The sequence below is a fragment of the Urocitellus parryii genome, chromosome 9 (genome assembly GCF_045843805.1).
Source record: "Urocitellus parryii isolate mUroPar1 chromosome 9, mUroPar1.hap1, whole genome shotgun sequence".
NCBI lineage: Eukaryota > Metazoa > Chordata > Mammalia > Rodentia > Sciuridae > Urocitellus > Urocitellus parryii.
The window spans coordinates 132901803-132924250 of NC_135539.1; the positions used below are offsets into that span (position 1 = coordinate 132901803).

The window sequence follows — 22448 nt, forward strand, 5'->3', positions numbered from 1 at the left end:
CCCTGGTGGCATCAGCATGAGGTATCAGAACCCTGCATGCAAGAGCAAAGTGGCTGAGCATAGCTTGATATATCTAGGAACTGCTCAAAAAGGCGGACAAGATATTGTGGCTTTCTGTTCCTTTGAAGCTGATGTCAGCTACTCACAGGAAAGAAATGCCAAACCCTATAAATATGGCTACTTCCACTGAGTCCATTTTCCTTTTTGTAAAATATTTCCTAGAATAGATGATATTTCCTAAAAGAATAACATGAACATATTTTTGCAAAAAGAAGGGACCATCTAAACTCCAAATGCTATAAATAGAGGTGTACTTGGACTAAGAGGGGAGTGTGTACTTGAGGTTTTATTTTACTGCGGACTGCAACTGGCATGTGGTGTGGCCTCTGGAAACATACTTTTTATTTTGTACTGGGGATTGAACACAGGGGTGTTTAACCACTGACTCACATCCCCAGCCCTCTTTTTACATTTTAGTTAGAGACAGGGTCTCACTGGTTGCTTAGGGCCTTGCTAAGTTGCTGAGGCTGGCTTTGAACTCACTGCCTCAGGCTCCCACTGGGGTTAAGGTGTGCACCACTGTGCCTGGCTGGCAACATGTATTTCTTATCAATAAAAGAAAGGTCTGTGATTAAAATCCCTGTTTCTTAATCATACACCCTTAGATTTCTTAGAATCACCCAGAAAACTTAGGAAACTGCCTATAGTGCTTATAAAATTTGCAGTTCCACCCAAAATGTGTTGAATCAAATTTTTGGAAGGAAAGCTTAGGAATCTACAATTTCAATAAGCAGCACAGGTTAAGTTTGAGAACAACTGGGTTAGGTAGCTCCTAATATCCCTTTATCCTGAACATTTTGTCCTTTGCTGGTTTCTCACCCACTGTGCAAAATGTGGAGCATTTTTCAGGTAAAGGTTTGACCCTGAATCTTACCTTTATGAAGAAGTTTAAGAGACCACTGCTTGCTTAGCACTGGGCTAAGGGGATTCCTAGAATACATGACTTCCAGTTTTAAAGCCAGGACAGTCTAGGTAGACTGAAGGGAGTTGGTCACTCCCCTAGGACCCAGCTCTAGTGGATTATTCTGTTGCAGAGACCTATCTACCTTTCAATGATGCCAGAGACGCCTCTGTGCCAATTGTACTCTGTTCCCAGAAGGCCAAACAGTCTTTGTGTTTCAGCATAAGGGTGAGCTAAGACCACTGCTGCTTGCTTTGCCATTTGCAGGTGTCAGTGTGCCTTGGAGTCTTCAGTCTCCGGGGAGGTGTCAGGCTTTCCATCAGCCATTCCTACCACCTGTGCCGTGTGCAAACCAGCACCTACAAGAGAGCTCTGCTGCATCTATGCAAACCCTCCTGGGGGTCCAAACCCCACCTACTTCTAGTGAGGCATTTAACAAAGGCTGACCTAATTCAAGCAAAAATAGGTCTTGATTGGTATGTGACTAACCTGCTTATTTTTCTAATTCAAAAAGAGCCTTTCTTCCAGGGTCAGCAAGTAGACTGTGATGCTTGGTAATGGTGAAGTCCCATTTACTATTCTTCTTGTTCTCCTCCCTCCTCCTCCTCTCACACCTCCTTTTACTCTCCGTTTCTCAAAATCCTATGTTGGTGACCAATTTATGGTACCTGAAAACCTCTATTAGCCCCTCCATTTGGCTGAGCAGCTGCCATTTAGAACTTTGGTTCTTGTCCAAAGTTAAAGACACCACCTTTCAGAAAAAAGAATCTCTGGTCTAATTTCTTTAGGTCATTGGCTCATTCATGAGAAATATTACAAAGAAGCCAAATACGCAAGTGACAGAGTTGTCTATGCCATAAAGGGGATGGAAAGATCTGAGCAGTCCCAACCTTAGACCCACTGAACGCAGCACAGTCTGCAAAGGCCACGCCATGAACTGCCTCTTTGGGAAACAAGTGGTCATTCAGGGCCTGAGACCCCTTGTTAGCTTACCTGATTTACCCTTTGTATCTTCCAAGGGAGCATTACCAATGCCCCCACAAAACACTCATGCCCATATGAGATGGCTTATTTTGAATTCATTCTAAATAACAGAAAAATATTTAAAATTTCACTGAAACTGTTCACATTTACTACAATCTGTCTATGAAGACTCTTCTATTTTTACTACATATCCCATAATTAATAAGTATAAAAATGATTGGAAAAGGATAGCTCCCAAATACCTCAAAAATAATAAAAGTGGTCCAATAGGTCAAGGGCAGAAATAAAGCAGGGAAATTAAGAGTCCCAGACAAAAGTACTGCAAAGTGGGATTTAGGAAGTAGTGGTTAACTACATTTATCTCTGCAGCTAGAGCACTTCTCCTGACACAGATGTTTGAGATATATTTCATATTGTGCTTAAAATGTGTTCCTGGAATTGTTTGGGAATCAATTTATTTTAAACACAATGCTATTTTTAAATGCATGAAGGGACCACTATTGTGCTTTAATGAAGCAAATGACTCTTTAATGATGTAAGTCAAGTTTCTGTAATTTATCTCTCTATCAGAGGGTTTTCTTATTAGAATATGAGACTCTGGCCTGATTTCTTTAGCTTACTCTATGATAAATATTCCAAAACTGAATATGTGAGTGACAGGGTTCTATATGTCATGAAAGGAAATGTGAAGTTACCATACAATGGGTCCCTTGATTCTCTCAGCAGCAGAGAATGGGCAGGAAGGATAAAAGTTTGTATGCTTAACAACTTCACAGGTTCTGGTCAAGACTCTGCCTACCAGTGGCTACAAACAGATGGAGCTTCCATTGCTCAAATAATTCTAATCCCAGAATTTATAAATATCATTTTACATGTCAAAAGAGACTGTGAATGTGGTTAAAGATTTAGAAGTGAAGAAATTGTCCTAAATGATGAGTGGATTATGGATTAAGTCACAACATCCTATATATAGGGATGAAGGGAGAATCTGATGCTGGATGATGCACTTTGAAGATAGAGGAAGTGGCCACAAGTCAAGGGATGCAGGCAGCTACTAAAAGCTGGAAAAGGCAAGAAAACAAATTCTCCCTCAGAGACTCCACAACTATGAACTGCTAATACCTTGACTTTAGCCTAGCAAAGTTGATTTTTGACCTCTGATCTCCAGATCTATAAGGCAATAAGTTGGTGGTATTTTAAGCCACTATGTATTTTGTTACAGCAGCAATAGGAAACTAATACAATGTCTCAGGGAACTCCCTTGTTGGAAATCACTGATTCATTTGTTGGTGTGTCACTCCAAGCAATCATCAAATCCTATCCATTTCTTCCCTAAATGGCTTTCTTGATTCTGTCCACTTCTTTGTATCCCCATTGTCACATCACCAGTCGCCTCTTTCCTGCTCTCCAGGTTTCTCCCTTTTCAAATTTCTTTCATTTCAGCCAAATGCTTTTGTTTTATTTGAAAATAAGACTCTGTCATCCCTTTGCTTCAAACCATCTCTGTGGCTGCTTCTTGCCCCCAGGATAACACCTGAGGGTTAACAGAGCAAGGTCAAAGGGCTCCTTCTCTTGGCTCCCAGAGGCCCATGGGAACAGCCTGTGGGGTTCTGCAACACTGAACTCAGAGGCTGACTTGGCTGAGGAGGAGGTGAGGCTGAGGATGATAATGAGCACTGTGCTCCAGGCTGAGGCTGAGTCTGTGCCCTGCACAAGACCTGGCACCACAGAGAGCCTGGTGTGACTTCAAGACTGATGCAGTATACCAGCTGAGATGTTCCATGGCACTTCTCCAAGTGAACCTAACCAAGAACCGCTTCAGTGTATGTCTGTGAGCTGACCCTGGAAGAGACGGGTCCCCAGAGGGTTACACCATTATGTTTGGCTGCGTGCCATCTTTTACAGAATTGAGTGGCAGGAAGCTTGCATCTGTGTCTTGAAGAAGAGTGTCATTTCCCTTGCTATTACAGCTTTCTTCTTTACCCTCTGGGTAAGCAAAGCAGATTTAGTTTACACATAAGATGTGTGTATCTGGTCTTCTCACGATTTAATCCTTGTCATTGCCATTTGCCAATACAGTGATGGTGTGGAGGCTGAACTCTGTGGTTATAAACCTTCCCTTAACTCTCCAATCTCATCCTTCAAAATGCATTCTCAAAGCTCTACCTTTGAACTAGAGCAAGCATCTTCCTCCAACACCCTTCTTGGTGCCCTCTTTCCCATTCTGGGTTATCCCAGAGAGCTTCCCCTGTACCCTGAAAGTTCTTCATCTTTAATAAGGATTACACTATGGTACTGTTTTTTTTTCTTTAGCTTCTATTAAGACATGGACAACAAGAGGATACTGCTTTATCTGGCTTATTCATTATTGAGACTCTAGTGCTTGGCATCATAGTAAGTGATTAATAAATGCTATTTAATGAATGAGTGGATGTGGGTGGATGTACTCATCATAATAACAGACCTGTTTCTGAATGCCTACTATATGGGCATCATGCTAGGTATTCTGTGTGTGTGACCTTTAATCCTGAATACCACCATGCAAAGTTGGTCTTACTATCCTAATTAAACAGTTAAGAAAATAAGGAATTAGAGGCTAAGAAACATGGCTGGGGTCGCTATGAAATGGATAGCTATTGTTTGTACCCACGTCTACTTAATGCGGCATATTGACTAGCTGCATTTTTATGAGGTGCCTAAACCTAGCCATCTGCACTGTACTCCCATCCATGACAAGACACCTGATCTATGGGCAGAGGAGAGTGGTGTTTCCAATATGCCCCAAAGTCAGCCAGGATTCTGTCCTCTATTTTCATGTCTGAATAGTTCCATCTGACAGTCATAGCTCTGAGTTTTCTTTGATGCAAGTAACTATTTTTTGCTTGGTGTTTCCCACATATCTCCCTGTACTGTTACAGGGGTTATAAACAGGATCTCCGGTGGGGCCGGGAGATGGACATACTCTGAGGTTTTAGTTTCACCATTTTCAAGGGAGAAAGGTCCCTAGCTTCTATGAGATTCAAAGTCTTCTACATATCAGCAAAAGGTCCTTCTCAGGTTTGTTTATTTTTGGTGTCATGCTAGGGTTGCTGAGGTCACCTCAAGAAGAGACCTCCTTGATCTCTGGAAAATTTAATTTTTCTAAACTCTATTCCTTCACATGGGAAATAAATTGGGCCAGAATTGATCACTAGGCTTCTTCCTGTTTGAACGTCTGGGTTCTGTGGTTCCTACGTGTCATAGAATCATTTAGTTATTACTTCTTGTTATGCATACGAGTGGTTTTGCATGCGGAAGCAGAGGAATCAGTGTCCTGAGGCAAGGTCATGGGAACCCTCTTCCTGGATGGGCTCAGAGTGGTTGGCTTCAGCCTCACATCATTTTGTTTTGTGCTATCCTGAATATTCCTCTGGCAGTCTCCTGTCCAGGGTTGCCCAATTTATTTATATCCAGAGCTGATGCCTTATGCACTAATCATTCTTTACAGACCACCTAAGAATGGTCTTTAAAGAGGGTTCTTTATTCTTTTTTAAAAATGGAGTAAAAATGAGGCCATTGACCCTGAGTTTATGGTTCATTCACATGTGCCATAAATGTGCAAGTTACTTGATATTTCAAATTGCCTTGAATATTGCTGTTTATATGTGTACAGTATTTTTAATGTTGCCATTAACTTTATTGCTACTTTTATAGTTATTATCTCCCACTAATGTTTCTCCCATTTAGTTATTAAATGAATATGGAAATTAGAAGTAAAGAATAAGCAAATTAGGGCTTGTTTCTGAGACAAGAATGGAGGCATTAGTGTAATAGAGTTATATAATTATGATTTGCTTGCTTTTTAAAGCTATTTCTTCCATTTTTCTTAAAAACTCATCTGAGGATCAAACCGTCTTGTGTTTCATCAATAGAAGGGGACTTTCTTCTGGTTAGGATGTGGCTGAAAGGTTTCAGCACCTTAGATATGGTGGGTTTGGGGAGGCACTTTGATGACAATCATTATGACAGTGGTGACACCTGACATGTATTGAATGCCTAATGTGGGACAGACACTGTTTTCCCTCTTCAAATGCAACAGCTTGTTCATTGCACACAACACTTTGGGGTGGTTTCTATTGTTCCCATTTTAAAAATTCAGGAAGTGGATTAAGTGGTGCCTGGGTTTGTACTTGGTGGGTCTGACCCAGGGCCTGCACTCACAGCCTGTCCTCTTATGTTTTAGGTATTCTTCAGTCTCGTGCATCTTTGCCTAGTTCCAATATTTTTTGTGTTTAAAATGTTTAAGAAATTGACATCTTGGTCTTCAGTTGGGGAAAATTTCCCAGCTCATTAGCAAAAGAATGTGGCATACAACTAAAGGCAAGTTTATACTATCCCAGAGGCAATATATAAGGTTTAGGGACATACTGTGTAAAGGTAACTGACAAATATTCAGATTATATTACAGAATCTTGATAGAAAGTCACAATAATGTATATGTGTTTCCTAGTGTCATTAGCCTATGGAAGGATGTGGGGCCTGAGTTTTAGTTTAGAAGGAAATCAGAAAAAAAGAAAAATCACCAATTCAGACCTCTTTGCCCAAGAAACCAACTTGTTTTATAAAAGTATGAAGCTCTAGGCTGTCAAATTCTATCTTCTAATACAGGGGGTGATAAAAAGCCATGGGAAAGAAATAAATGACTGGAGAATGACACAAAATCTAAAACTTAGAGATCCAATCTGGCATCTAAGGACCTTGATCTCCCTGAAAGATGGCTACACATTTTTAATGGTTTTGGCCATGAGAAAAATCTTACCTAAAAAATTGTATATATTAGAACTTGAAAAGCTATCTTTGACCAAATTACAGGAACTTCTCCTAGAATGCCGGTTTCTATGTAACAAAAAGAATTACTCAGGTTAAAACAATAAACTCCACAGTAGAAGAAAATGTTTCCTCCAGAAAAATGAAGCAAACAGGTATTCTCAGCATGGAGAATCCAGTGGGGCCCATGTCCCAGGGCTTGTGCCTTTCCCATCATTCAGAAAGCTAGTGCAGTCAGGAGTGATAAGCCAAGGAAAGAATGACAATATCTCCTGAGAGTCATATTCTTCCTGAACTTGGCAGCTAAGCTGGTGTCTTGTAATCCCCTCCCGCCCTCCCAGAGGAAGCTGGCTATAGTGTTTCTTTCTAGTCACAAAGCCCCGTGGTTCCATAAAATCCTCTACTTTGTTAAATTCCTCACCTGGGGAGAATATTGTCCTGATCAGAAAATGTTCAACATTTTGGGCAAACCAGTTTATGTGGAGTAGTGCTCCCCCTCCCCAAACTTTTCAGGACCAGGACATCCTTGGAATGCTGAGAACATCTATAATTCCTCATAACTACCCGAGCCTAGCAGACCTCATCCTACAGGAACTGAGAGCCTGTGTCCCACTTACCGAGTCCTGGCCAGGCTTCATTCCCATGATCTCTTCTTTCAGTAGAAGCAAAGACACAAGTGAAGTGAATCAGGCCGATTGATTCTTTACAACAAGATTTTATTTATTTGACCCCCCCCAAAACGTTAAAGTTTTTCATCTTTCTTTCATTTTTTTAATGGTTTTCCTTTTGGATCCAAACGAGCATTTATATTTCAGGATCTCCACCTGATCAACATGCAGTGCTGAACTCTGGCTTTAGGCGAGATGCACCGATACTCGGGGTGGGCCAGCATTAGCTGCCATTCAGTCACCGTTACTGCAGGAGTGTCAGGCTGGAACCTCTCAATGGATGCTGCCCGAAAGGAGTGTCTTAAGGGGCTTAACTGGCGTGTCTTATAATGAAGGTGGCAGCGTTTTTACATCCTGAATAAAAGCACCCAATTTCCCTCTTGATCCCATCTGACATGTTCATCCTTTAAGAGCAAATCAAGGAGGGAATGGCCTGGCCTTGGGTCCCAAAGGACAGAGGGTGGGGACTGGACACCCTGTAGTCCACCCACTTGCAGTGTTATCCTTTGAGGTTAGTACCGGTGCACCTTGAAATTTGAAATCTCTTCCTAATCAGACTCATCCCCTGTCCTATTGACCAACTCTTCTCCCCTCCCGTGGTGCTTATATCTGAAGAAGTTTAATGTAATCTCTCCATTATTGGTGCTACTATACTGAAGAGTTGCTGAAGTCCTAGATTGTCTTTGGGCTGCTTTAAAGCAAGAGACTCTTTTCTCTCCATCTTTCAGGTCAGAAAAAGATTTTCAGGAATCTACTAATCCTCTGAAGTTTCAAGTTTGCTACCGTACATGAATTTAACAGAAAGGACTCTCTGAATCCAGTATTGTGCTGATGAGTTTACCCACAATCTAAGTGAAAGGGAGGATCCCTTTCAAGGCCGTCCATCTCTAAGCCTATTCTCTTCTGGGACTTGCTAGTATCTTCTGCCTCATCTTGTCTTTGTTCTATAGATTGTCTTCCTACTCTCTACCCAGTTGTCCCAGCCATGGAATGCCAACCAGTCTTGGTGCATTAAATGTTTCTCCTTCGTTTGTTATTCTGAGTGTGTTCCAAATCTTGGACTCACTTTGAGTGGACTTGGACTGCTCTCCAATGTCACTAAGGGGGAAGTTCCTCTGTAATTGCAGCACTTAGGGTGGCTTTGTATAAATTTTGGCTTGTTCACAAAACACCAGGATAGAAAAACACTGACTAAAGTTCAGCCTGCAGGCTAAGTATATATCCCCAATGGTAGCCATTAAAATTCAATACCTGTGTTTTTACTAAATCCACTGGATCTGCTTAATGTTATACAACTCTGTATCAAATGTAACTAAGACCAGAACTACTTTAATTGGCAGTTAGATTACATTGTTTAGCCCTCATTTCATGTTACCTTTATTTTTAAAAATTGATTAATGGCACTTTGAAAATTTGGAGTATGTTTTGTTTTGCTCACCCCTTACAATAGGGGTGAGCAAAGTCTATTTCTAATAGACTTGCTTTAAGTGGCGGTTCTTGTGCAGTATAGGCCATTGCCATGAGAGAACAAAATAATGGAAAGAAAAGAATTGAGTCATCAAATAAGGTCGAGTTCAGACATGACCAATTTAGTCTCCTTTTCAATTTTGGGGCCATCCTCTGAGAAAACCAAAGAGGAAACATGGCACTAACTGGCACAAGTTCAAGGATCTGTTTCCAGAATACACAGGAAGCCATTCTTATCTCTGAAACTTTCAGAACAAAAAAAGGAAAGATTCATTCAGATTTCCAGTGCCAGGTTGGAGATGTCTGGATGAGGTCACTCAATGTTGGTTTTGCCTCAGTGTCCACAAAGAGAAGACCATACAGGGAAGCTTGCAGAGGGAAAATTCAATTTCCTTCCTGGATTAAAGGAAAAATCTGAACTTTTTTCTTAGAAGCGTGTGGGGGGCCAGGTAAGAAGAATAGATTCAGGTTAAAAACAAGATGCTTATAGTGACACCAAGAATTTCTGAGGTCCTTGGGGAAATAATGAGTAAAGGGTTTTTTGACTTGTGGAGACTAAGTGCTTTACATTGTATATTATTAACTTATAAACACTTGACACACCCACGAACTAGCCAAGTGTTACTATTTCAATTTTCCTAACAAGGGAAAGAGAACACATATAATACTCTAGCTGAAGGCACAAATTAGTATAGAAGGCTGTAGTATAATTTATTATTTTGACTATAATTTTCATTTATCAGATTACTACAGTTTAAAAAATTATCAAGACATAAACTTTTTGTTTTGTTTTGTTTGGTTAAAGATGTCTGAAAAAACTATTTCCTTGGCTTTTACTGATTTTTGGAGAGGGGAAGATTTTCACTTATATTTTAAGTCCCTAGAAAGAGAAATCAGAGGTCAACTTACTGAGACAAAAGGAGAAGGAAGACAAGAAGGAGACCAGAGGAAAAGACAGAGCTGGTACTATAACCTCAGATTAGGCTCAACTGTGATAGCATTAATTTGGCAGAGATTCATAACACTGCAGAGTACAAATTTCTTTCTTTGCTATTCTAGGGCAGGTCTGTTATAAAAAAACTCAGGCAACCAAAAAACCCCAAACAGATAAAAATGAACGTAAATCTCCACACCTCTCTACCTCATCTGCTTAACTCTTTCATACTTCCAGAAATAAGAATTCAAACCTCAAGAATGTATTTACATAGTAGCATGGCTTATTGTAAAGTCTCTTTTTGCATTTAGCAGGTCAAGATACTAACCTTCCTACTTAAAGCATGGTAGGAAGGGATGAATAGAAGGAAGAATACAAAAATAGAAGGACATTGGGGTACCTCAGCAGCCATCCCATTACACTTTGCTGGGAGCCCCATTAGTACTTCTCAACCAACTGGCTTGAATTTTATCCAGACTATATTTTTCAAGGCCCTTTGGAAAGGTCAGGACAATCTGTAAGTCTCTCTTCTTTTTGGCTTGGTATGACTTTTTAGGGATGCATAAACCCTAGAAAGTCAAAATACAAAAGAGGATTCAAGTAAAGGAAAAGATGGCCACCATAAACTAAAGGTAGTTCTTTCTCCTCCCCTGAAGTACATCCATGTACTCTGGGTGAGTTGCAGCATATGGTGATTGACCACCCTAGTAGTCTGTGGCCAGCAGAGAAGTCATTGATGGCTGCTCTACTTGGGGTAGTACTGGGTAAGATGTATGGAGTGATTCAGGGAAAACAACAATAAAAGCTCCTGGTACAGGCAGTGATTATTAATATAGCATCTCCTTTGATCACCTCATGGCAAAAGTAAGGTCATAACCCCTCAGTTAATTTTGTTTACATTTTGTTCATTTATCCATCTCATCATGGATATATGTAAAGATGAGATATCCAAACCTGGTTCCTCAAGGGCTGTCGTCTGGAGTTAACCTGTCATGCTCTGGCCACTAGTGAAGGGCCCACCTCTTTTTCCTTTCCCACATTGTAAAGTCCTCTCCTTTCCCTGGACCATGCTCAGTCCTCTAGAATCCAGCCTGTCCTATAGCTAGATGAGGCATCTGCTGGGAATAATCCTCACCAGGATTCTTGGTATGTGCCAGCCTTGGGCCTTTGAAGGATCAAAACAAGACTGGTAAGATACCAATCAACAACAAAGCAGTGAAAGTTCTTTAACTTTCAAGGCTCTCATTAGGCAGAGATTTGAGACTATCTGCTTCCCTTCTGTTATGTTTACCCTTTACACACAGCCTCACAGTATTTCAATATTATAACAGCTCAGAAATGAATCTCTCAAATCACCCCTAGCTCCATCCACTAAAGGACTACTCTGTCCAAAACCAAAATATCCATAGCAGGCTTTAGAAATAGGATGTAATGAAATGTTAAGAACTTCCTACTTAATTTTTTTTTTGTAAATGTGGTCCTGCTATGCCAAGAGCCTTCTCTGCAGTGAGCTTTCATCAAGTATGAGAACATTTCATGCACACCTTACAGCCTACCTCTGATGGCCCCATGAAGATCACCTAGTAAGTCCCAGGACTTACTTCATTAGAAGACAATATTCTCTAATGGTAGAGGCAGTCAGGCCAGCAAACAGCTTGGCTTGGCTGGATTCAGCACAGACCCAATCCTAAGATGGCTAAGAGGCAGCAAAACCAAGGTGGGGATGGGAAGTTACAGGAGATGTGGGGTCAGGGATGTGTGTAGGGAAGGGGAAAAGTCTTCTCTTTCTGGCCACAGAGTCAAAGGAGGGCAAAATTTAGAAGGCTTGGGGGTCAGCTTCAGGAAAATGTTTTTCAGTGCCCTCAGTACAGTATGGGGATGGTGAGAAGAAGAGATGCCAGGAATAGAAATAGCTTCTTCAGCTGGAAGAGTGGAACAGCACCCCCAACACCCCCTGCCTGTGGGTAGTTGTCTTCATGCACCTTTGGAGCCTGGAGGATGCTCAGGGCACCATCCCTCCACAGGCCAGGTGATTCTTTGCCAACCCTGGCTCACAGGGCGCCTGGTTACAAACCTTTGAGGGTTGCTGGCATGTTCCTCCTGCAGAGGGAGATGGTGGTGTGCATTCCCCACCTGACTGTTCAGAGCCTTGAATGAAGAGAGGGATAAATACACACCTGGTTATAGCATCTCCCTACCTTGGTTTATTCTCCTCTTCCTCCCCTTGTTTTGAGGAGATGGTGAAGACTAACATTAGCAAGAGTAGTTGGACATCTGGCTAAAGAATCTTCGGAAGGAACCTCCAGTGCCCAGATTTATCATGCGGCATATCACAAGATGCAACTGTGGTGCTTAAACAAGAGAAGCATGGGCTTTCGAGTCTAAGGGGGATTCCTCTCAAGGGAAAGAAAATCTGAGATGAAGGAAGGGAAGTCCTCAATGGCTACAAGGGGGAAGGGTGGCATTCCTGTTTATATTGAGGCAGGAGGAAACCAAAGATGATGATTATGAGATCATGACTTACCAGAAAATCCTCTTTCATTTTCTGGTCTTAATAGAAGGGTAAGTGCAGGCTAAGGGGGAAAAAGCTGGTTTCTTGTTCAGGGGAAGTTCAATGAAAGAAGCAAGTTCATAATTTCATTAGTATTAAAAACAAAAACAAGTGGTCAGGTGACCACACCTGTAGCACTTCATAACAGTGCTTTATTCAGGAACTCGGTGTGCAGAATTATTGTTTGCAAATTCCATTACTGACAATTACGCTGTCAGCCCACATTTCTAGGACTGTTGAAATGGTATAAACTATCGCCACTTGCTAGCTAGAATGGCCACCCCGTTGTAGGCTTTCCTTAAGGAAAGCTGCCGTCTGGGGTGAGGAAAGCAGTTTTGTGCACACAAGGCAGCCCGCAGCAGCACATTGGCATGGAGTGAGGCTGAGCAGAGAGAACCTTTGAAACTATACAGGGCCCAGCATGAGAGTCTCATGTCATGAGCACACCCATTAGGATCACATTCCCAGCTGTCCCCAAGCACACACGTGCTGAGTGGGAGAGGAAAACTGGCAAAGCTGGAAGAGGGTCTATAAGTGGGAAGCCTTGGTATCTGTCTCATTGGCCCCCTGTCCTGGGACTACTTTGGTTTGGGGCTGACCATGAGTCAGGAAGCTCCATCATCACCTAGAAGAGCAGGCAGGCCTAGCACAAGTGATTCTCCGGCCACTGGTTGAATTTGGCTTGTTAGTACAACTGTGGCTGTGCCTTATTTCTATTCAACTCAGCAGTGGGAAGAAAAGAAACAACCTCACAAGAAAGGAGAAGCTCCTTCTAAGAAAAAGGACTTTTCATACCTAGGAGTCCTAGGGACTCTGTCTGGAGGGGGATGAAGTGTTTATCCACTGAGCTCCCACTACAGGGGTCCTCAAGTCTCCCTAAGGAGGGCCCTGCCTGACACCCCCTCCAGAATAGTCATTCACCTGCTGTGATGGCACTTTGGAGAGGCTTAAGGGCCTGGTGCATCTCCACCAGATGGACAGGACGTGTTCCGTGGACTGCAGCAATCAAGCGTATGCTGAAGGAACACTGACAGGCCAAGCGAAGCTTCTCTCTCGCTGCATCTGTGTATGGAAGGTTGGGAATGACATCGTGGCTAAAGGCTGTCTTCTGCCAAGCTTTTACTCTGGGGAAGGGTAAAGCCCAGCCCTGGTCCAGGGAACATTCAGGGCTTGGGGGGACCCCATCATCAGAGCCTACTTTGCTAGAAGGAGCAGCCAAGGTTGAAGCTGAGGTATATTTACTAATCATCATAAACATCCTGATCAACTGACACTTCTCATTTTAGTCTATCAGCCTTTCCCATCCTTATAGAAGTCCCTAGTGGGTGAGGGTGGTTCTTGGGGAAGTGGGAAGAAAGACTGTCTGGCACATAGGTTCAATACTGGCCTCCAACCAGGATGTGCTGGTATGGCTGTAGCACTGTTCCCAATAGGAAGTTACTCCTATGCTGGTTGGAAAACAAACTGAGTCCCTACCTCCACCCTAGGGTTTTCCCCAACCAGCATCTAAAGAGCCACTGCGGGGGGACAGCATGGGCTCCCACACTGTGGCTGAACTTGACCTAGGTTGGTGCCTGGCCATAGGTGTTGTTTAACAACATCACCCTTACCGGAGCTGCAGACACGGTTGTGGTCCCTGAGGGACCTCTTCACCTTTTCTCACTACCACAGCACCTACACATGGATAACAGGCCTCAGGATCTAGGACTGTACCCACCAGCACCTCCAGTCCTTTCTCTGGCCCTCACCTCCATGATACAGGCTGCTGGGCTATGGCTTTTCTCACCCAGACCAGCCCATGCGGCTGCCACAGCACCCTGAGCTATTCTGCCCTCCCTTCCTGCCTCCTTCCTTGGGCAGCCAATGCTCCTGACTCGGCTTGTGCTTCTCAGGGGGAAGCAAGCCACAGGCTAGTGTGTGAGGTGCTGCTGCAGTTTCCCTGCTGGCAGTTGTGGGGAGGAGATTGGTCTCCTTCGGTCTCCACTGATCCCCAGTTACAGTCTGCACAAGGCAATGAGTGTAGACACAGGCCAGCCAGATCCCTGCTGGGCTTATAGAAAGGTGGGAAGGGGCCAGGGAAGGCAAGCCACCCTCATGTCCCTTCTTCCATGGGCCTAACCCTCCATATTCCTGTACTTTCTTTCCCCAGCAAAGAGGCAGAACTATGGCAGTGCCCATCTTGCAAAGGGAAATAAAGCGGTTTGGTGGGTTTGACTGCTTTTCCATTTGTCCTTTACTTCCTCTTCTGCTAATGAACGCATCTTCCTTCTCCCTTTTCCTCCCCCCCGGGGCCGCACAGGCTTCCCAATTCAGTCTTGGTTTTCTCCCTGTGAGAGAAGAGCATGCATCGGAGGGGGGAACAGCCTCTAGCATTTGTCATCTTCTTCTGTGTCACTCAGGAGGTCGCTGACAGCTCCACACATCATGCCGGGCCCAGGTCCCCCACGCCTCCGTCGCCGATAGTGCCCATTGGGCATCTGCCAGCTGTGCCGTAGGGGAGGGGCTGAGCCGATGGTGTTGGAACGGCCCAGGCTAGTAGCCACAGCTGCTTCAAAGGTGAGTGTCTCCTCCTCTCCGCAGTCTGAGGCATGGGAGTCTTCGTGCAGGGCCAGGTAGGGCTCGGAGATGTATCGCTGTGGGGAAGAATGCTGGCCCTGCTGGGGGTGTGGGGAGTTGGAAGACTCGGCCAGGCAAACATTGCTGCTCTCCAGGGCTTGGGAGGTCAGAGGAGATCCGCCCTCACTTCCATCAGCAGGGGGAGAGATGCTTCCAGCGTGTCGCAGGAGGGAGCTGTAGGAAAGCAGGGGCCGAGGCTTTGGTGGGACAGGTGGAAGCTGCCGCCGACTTCGTCTTGGGGTGCTGGTGTCAGAGATGGAGGGGATGGAGCTCTCACTCAGGGACCCGGTACCCTACACAGCAAGAGAAACATGGCATGTTAGACTGATCACCTCTTGGGGCCCTGCTAAGGTCCCTAACCCCTTCTCCAGAGAGCCCTTGGAGTCTAATGTTTGAGGAAGGAGTCCCCTGTACCATGCACATCCCTCAGGGACATACCACCTAGACATCTCAACTTTCAACATGCAAACAATTCTCTGGGGATAAGTTCCAGGGGCAGCCCTGAGAAAAAGACACAACTCGGTGAAAGATGAAGGAACACTGGGAGTTGCTCTGCCTGGTAAACTTTTTGGAAAGTGGGTTCTAAGGGAATCAACTTCCTTCCCTTGCTGTCCTCAAATCCTGTAGCCACACATCATTGGTTCAGTCCTTCATGACATCCTTGCGTATTCCCAAGAGTACTAGAGCCGGCATATTGAGTGGATGCCAGCACAGTACTGCTCAATGTGTACGTGACCCAAGAACCATCTGATAGTTTCAAATACTGATTTGGGTCTCACTAGAATCTTCTGGGTCCTGGGAATGTGTGACAATAGCAAAATCCACAGCTGATTCTGTCCTACAGTGAAATTTAAAAGGCAAACTGCCCATTCCTCTCAAAATCTGCCTTAGTTCCTTCTAGCGGACTGCATCTGGGCTCAAAGAGCATTGAGGAGAACTATGGCTGGGAGTGAGGGTTGATACTGGGTCAGAAAGTTTTCATACAGCTGCTACTTATTAGATATAGATCAGGTTTCAGTGAAAAGCCAGAGGAGATGTGGTTCCCCGCTTAGGATGGCTGGACAGTAGGTAAATAATTCTTAATTGCTCTGACTTAAGGACTACCCTTTGTTCCCAAACACCTGGATTCTGAGGACGGGACCTCTGGCCACTACCATCTTTCTTAGGGGAGAAATCTGGTTTTCTGTGAATTCATATCATCTCTGAGCATAGAAGCAGAAAGCAGCTAGCCTCTATGCTGCTGTTTTCTGGGGAACTCGGGTCGCTGAGGGCATGTGATGACCGTGTTCTGCTCTCTCTGTCCTGCCAAAGGCTCAACTTGCCTTCTGAGCTCACCTGTCTGTTGGGGGTCTGTGACCTGCCCTCACTGGGGGATCTGGACTGACGGCGCTCTGGGGACTCCCAGTCGGCTTGGGTCCCTCGCTCCTCAGAATTGCAGCGGGAGACATCAGGAGAGAGAAGATGCTTTCGTTCTTTCGATCGTCCCCGCTCCCTGCCCCCTGAGCGGTGGGTGTCAGACTTGTGACCTGTAAAAGGTGACAAAATTAGTTATCTCAGTTTACTCTGGCCCCTAAAGTTGGATTCTCATTTGGTGTTACAACTCAGCCTTGAACTGCTTGTTTATGTCCCCAAGGGACAATGTTAGAGTGGAGCCCTCATGATGGGATAAGGGCCCACTCTCCATCCTGTGAGAAGGCCCTAACTAGACACCAGATCTTCATCTTCAAAAGATGATCTCAAAGGAAGTAGGAGAGAAATGCTAGAAAATGACCCTTTTGTGAGGAGGTAAGTCTGCACATTGCCACTAGAAGGACATGTATGTCAAGAATGCAATCTGTTCTCTTGCTTCAATTTATGCTAAAGATAGAATCTTTGCCAAAAATATGGCTCAAGAATTCTCTTTGTCCTATACGTGAGTGTGTAGCTTTTGTGGGGGAAGATAGAATCTTCTCCATTCCCTTCTGTTCAGTGCTATGAATGAAATGACACCAGGGTGAGAACCCTGGGGTTGAAGTTAAAGGATCTCGGGTCTAGTCTCCACGATATTGGGCAAGTCACTATTTTTCAACTGGTTCTTTCCTCTACTATTCTAATTCAACCTAATACTTTATTTTTTCCTGTCCATGTTTTCCCATTTTGAGAGGGAAAAAAAACTTTAAACCCAAATCCATGAAACAATTCCAGGTGGTGCTATTTGGGTGAAGTGGAGTTGGCAGTTTTAACAAATGTGGGTCCTAATACATCATAAGGAAGCTCTATGGTTTTGCAAAAGGTTGCTTGAAAAACCTCAATTCTACTGATTTGTACAGCCCTACTCCGGAAGGAACTACATCGGCATTTATTTGAATACAGAAGGCTTTGGCCTGCTTCAAGATGTTAAGTCAGTCATGGGAGCACCCTTCCCTCCGAATTCTGTTCCAGTCATCTGTGGTCCTTGCCAGACTGAGCCCACAGCCCAGCCAGCTGCGTGATGAGAAGGGCCATGCTGAAGACCCCCTCACCTGAGTCGGAGTTCAGGCGGTGGGCTGACAACCGCAGGGAGGAGTGGTAACTCCTGCGACGAGACTTGTAGGTGTTCTCACTGCTTCTTTCCATGGAAAATTCCTCTAACCATGAGGAATTTGAACGCTTATCCCGAATAGTAGAAAATGAACGTCTCATGGAGCTGGGGTCTGTCACCACCTGGAAATTTGAATCCCCAGAGGAACACAGAATGGGATTAATTATTGAAGGGGGCTAAATGTCCAGCAGTGGAATGTAGACTGTCGAGAACTGCAAGTTATGCACTCTGGAAATCCAGCCTCTTTTCACTCCCAATCCCACATACTCAGACTTTAGCTAGAGAGGCTGCTCAAGAAAGTGTCCTGATTATGTTAACATAGTCACTGAAACTGGCCCAGGATCTTCTCTTCGTGCTCAAGAATGTGAGCACCTGGGTACACCAGGCAAAACCGGGCAGGCCCTGAGCCCTTGGAAATACATGAGGGCCATTGTCAAAAAGGCCAAGCCTGGAAGAAGTACAGTTTTGCCCGTGTAGAGAAGGCCCTGCCCTGTAGCACAGGAGCCTAGAAAAGCTTGAAATTTAACAACCAAGAAAGCTCCACTCTCCCTCTTAACCAGCCCACCTTCAACCACAGATGTCAAAACAGATCCACCAAAACTTCTTGTCTCTGTCAAAACCTGATGTACGACAGACAGACAGAAAAAAGAAGCCAGGAAAACAGACAAAGAAATGAGGCGTGGCCTGCACTGGCTAAGACAGTCCTGACATACAGCTGTGTGTAAGTAATGCATGTGTGCTTGGGGGGAAATACACAGAAAATCCTGGAAGATCTTTCTTGCTTGGCTGCTTAAGTCTTGAGAATGCTTAGTCCCCTGGGGGAAGTTATGCCATTTTGTTGGCTAGGCTATTGTGTTTAGGGGCTCACTGAAAACAGTGGAGGAGCAGGCTCTCACAGAAGGGATGGGAGCAAGTTCAGGCTCACCTGAAAACATCAGGTGTGTCATCACCACCTAATACAGCCTGGGATGCCACTGCATAAGATACCTGGTGGTTGCTTTTTACCTGGGGATCCACGGTCAGACGTGGCATAGAGGATGCCCTCCCCGATCCCGCACGCTCCTGGGTGTCCGAAGGAAGGCAGATGCCATGGTTAGAGGACTGCACGCTTTTTATTTCACTAACCTCTGGCTCCTGGAAATAAACACACAGCCAAGCTTGTGGGACTTGGTTCCATCTCATTGCTTCTCACCTCCAGGAGATGATTCTGCCTCCAGAAGGGAGGCTGGCATCTTGAAGGTCTCAGTTGTGTATGTGTGTACATATACCAGATGTCCCCAAATTCTAACTGGGATTGAAAGGTAAAGACCAATTGCTAAGCAGATATTATGGCATTATGAAACGTGAAGTTTACTTTGAGAGGTGTTACTGTTCGATTTGTTTAAATCTGAAGAGAATTTTTGTTAAATTGTAAGGAAATTACTCTGATATCAAATGTATATTTCATTAGACAAGAGTTTTCTTGCGATTGAAACCATCCCAAATGTGACAGGTGCCCCCCCCCCCCCGGTCAGGGATGCTCTTAACTAGTGTCATCTAATAGAAATATAATGCAAGCTACTTATGTAGTCATTGGAATTTTACATTTTATTTGGACTCTTCAAGGGCTAAGTACCACATGTATTGGATTGTGCCCCTCTGGAGTGTTAGATGGTTAGCTCTATGTCCTTGTCAAACTCCTTTGTTAATTTTCTGATCAAAGGTCATCAGTGTGGCAGTTGTGCTTGCTCTAGAAAGACAGCTATGTAGTGATACTTGAGAACAGAGCTGCCTTAGAGATGCATACATGGGCCACCCAGAAGAGATCTAAGAACATCTAGGGCATATGGAGATTATATTTTTTTTAAAAAAAAGCTTTTTTATATTTAGAAAACAACATCCTAAGAGTATCAGGGTATTGTCCAAAGGAAGAGGCACCTGGGAACTCTTCTCAGTGATTTCTGGTGTGCCTTACCAGGAACGTGATATGTGCACTTGAGAAAACTAGTGTTTGCGATACATGCTCTATATGGCACATGGTTCCGACTCCAAACAGACGTGGTAACAACACTGCAGGGTACAGGTGTCAGAGGTGGTGTGAGACACACACTCCATATGCACATGCACAAATTATGGCCACGCCTCAGGATGTGCAGAAGTACACAGTGGTGAGTGTGTAGCACAGCTGACACCTGAATTAAATTACAGACACCAGCACTGACAACGAGATGAACGCACATCCAGAAAGTCCTGGCACTACAGCTCAGCCCTGGAGAAACCCACAGAAATGAGGTAATAAAGTCTCATGGAAATTTTTCTTACCAGATATATCACCAGGCAAGCAAGCTGTAAAATGCTGTGAGACCATTTTAAGAATCAAATTACCTGGACCCATTAGTCCCTAGGCTTTGATGTTAAGTTTCTCAGAGGGGAAGACAGAATTATTCCAAGAAATTCTACCCACCTCACAGACACCCTTGGGTAAATTACTCATGCACCAGAGACTTCTGGCCTAGAGGTGTCCCCCACACAAGCCTCAGCAATCCCAGAGAACAGAATCACCCATTTGTTTGAGCTACTGAAGGGTTTGCTCCCTCTGAGGGATATCTGTTCAGGATGGCTCTGAGATATACAGTAGAGCAGAGAGGAGTCGGGAGAAAAAAAGAACCACAGATGAATCAAAGTGATATGGAACTCACTGAGTACTAGCTGTCTATACAGACTTTTGCAAAGGCTGGGTTTTGTCATTTCCTCTCCAGTCCAATTAAGCTTGGGAGGGAACTTGATCTCACTGCTCCTGAACTAGGAATAATGGTAAAGTTGATTAGCTTTAGGAATCACCCTGTAGCTTTGTGTTAGCAAAGCCAAAACATTAGTCTGCCTTTCTTCAAACTTTAACTTGGCCCAGTAGACCTCTCAGAAATTTCACCATCAACGCTAATGAAAAACTCATTTTGGGTTCAGGAAAATGACTTTAACAGCCTGTATTTGACCTTGTAGAATTGTGGAACCACTTGCTTGAACCCACGCAGAGGTGGTAGAGTCTTCTGTGCCTCCTCCTGGCCGAAAGCTAGCCACTGAGAGCTGGCAGGGGCATTTCTGTGTTCTTACAAGCAGTTCTTGGTACACTATGCCACATGGCAGGTGCCACTCTATCAAAGGCAAGATTTTACATGACTTTTGCCACCTACATTTGATGATCAAGGACATAAACTAAGAGGGCAACATGAGTTCCTGTAGTAGTGAAGGGACCTCTGAGACTGTAAAACCTGAAGACGGAATATTCTTAGAAAACATGAAAAACTAGGCTATTGAAATAGGATACTCCCAGGGAAACTGGTTAGACTACCAAAAGGGGTTTTCATGATGGATCATGGCTATGAAATAAAATTTGAAAATAAGAGTTGGAGGGATCAGGAAACCAAGAAAGTATTTTTGAGATCATGTAACTCGTTCATTCACCAGAGATTGCTGTTCCTGGAATTGTCCATCCTCGGTTGGGTCCATACAAGCCAACTGGAATATTTCCTGGGGGGAGAGTGGACTCATTGAAGGGTATCCACTCCGGCCACTCCTGAAAAGCAATGCCAAATTTGGAGGTAATGAGAAACAGTTGTTCCATAGCTGCCAGTAAAAATTCCCTTCTCCTTCCCATCAAGGTCTACACCCTTTGCCCTTAGCAGGCCTATAAGTCCGGTAACTTTAAAAACAAACAAACAAAAAAAAACCCTGTACGTATTGAAAAGCAGAGAAACTGGTGTTTTCAACCTGCATTTGGAACCATTCATCATTCTGTTGGTGACTAGCATATCTGTGACAAATGACATCATTTGTCACACTCAGCCATATGGAAGCCCAATGCTAGATTGTAAACCTCTTTCTGTCGAGTTTCTGCATTGGGCAGAAAAATGCTCTAGTTTAAACAGTGAAAAGCTTGTTTAAATATTAGGCAGCCATGGTCTTTTAATTTTTTTTTTCCCCACTCTCAGTAATATGGTCTTCTTACACCAACATCCCTGGCCAAACTAAGCTCAAAACCCTGAACACTTACCGAAGGGCTACTCTGCCATGCACTGTGTCTATTGGTTCATGAACTTAGTGGAGGTGAGTCGAACCTCGGGACTGATAGCTAACTAGGAGAAGGTTTAAATAGTGGTGGGGTAAGAGGACAAGGACAAATCTGTGCCAAGTGTTTAGAGGCCTCCAAATGAAGGATAGAAGAGCTTTCATAGTGTGTTGTCATTAAACTACTGGTACTTCCAGATTCTTAGACAATCAGATCCACTGGGCTAGCTTGAAGGAAAAAAAGCAGCTACCCTTTAGGAATTCAACTCCTATTACCATCCACTGCCACCTGGGTGGTAACAGCTGCCATTGATCAAGAAGGCACGGTGGTGCATGCTTATAATCCCAGAGGTTCGGGAGGCTGAGGCAGGAGGATTGCGAGTTCAAAGCCAGCTTCAGCAAAAGCAAGGTGCTAAAGTTAAGACCCTGTCTCTAACTTTAAAAGATATAAAATAGGGCTGAGGATGTGGCTCAGTGATTGAGTACACCTGAGTTCAATTCCAGTACACCCCCCCCCCCGAAAAAAAAACACAGCTTCTGGATTACAGGGGGGAGAAGCAGAGGCCAGTGGCTAAGCAATAGCTCTATCAGAGGTGGTAGACCTGGGGAGTGTCAGCCTTCTGCTCCAAAGAGAGCAGTTAAGTCTACTGCTGACGACTATATCCAATGGAAAATTGGAGTAACTGTAGGCTTACCAGATTAACATCCTGGGGAAGATTTGAATTGCAGAGACTCCCCCAGTCCGTACCCTTACTGCCAGTGAGGGCTTTAGTTGAGTTTCTATCACTGGGAACAAAATGAGTGCTGCTAGTGTATAAGAAACAGGTCCCCCTTTGTCCTATAGAGAATGAGTAGAA

General features: G+C 44.1%; 1 protein-coding gene across 3 annotated transcripts in view; it reads right to left on the reverse strand.

Annotated features, from left to right (window-relative positions):
• Positions 1-14622: 14622 nt before the first annotated feature.
• Positions 14623-22448, reverse strand: part of Cacna1e (calcium voltage-gated channel subunit alpha1 E) — a 301352-nt gene continuing 293526 nt past the window's right edge. For 2 of the 3 annotated variants that reach the window (XM_026392836.2, XM_026392834.2), the window contains 4 exons: positions 20989-21100; positions 17489-17669; positions 16323-16513; positions 14623-15280 (listed from right to left, as the gene is read on the reverse strand). In XM_026392836.2, coding sequence (XP_026248621.2) covers positions 14738-15280; positions 16323-16513; positions 17489-17669; positions 20989-21100 — 1027 coding nt within the window. In that variant the 3' untranslated portion in view covers positions 14623-14737. Of the gene's footprint in view, positions 15281-16322; positions 16514-17488; positions 17670-18552; positions 18682-20988; positions 21101-22448 lie in introns of all 3 variants that reach the window. The other variant, XM_026392832.2, reaches the window with a different exon arrangement.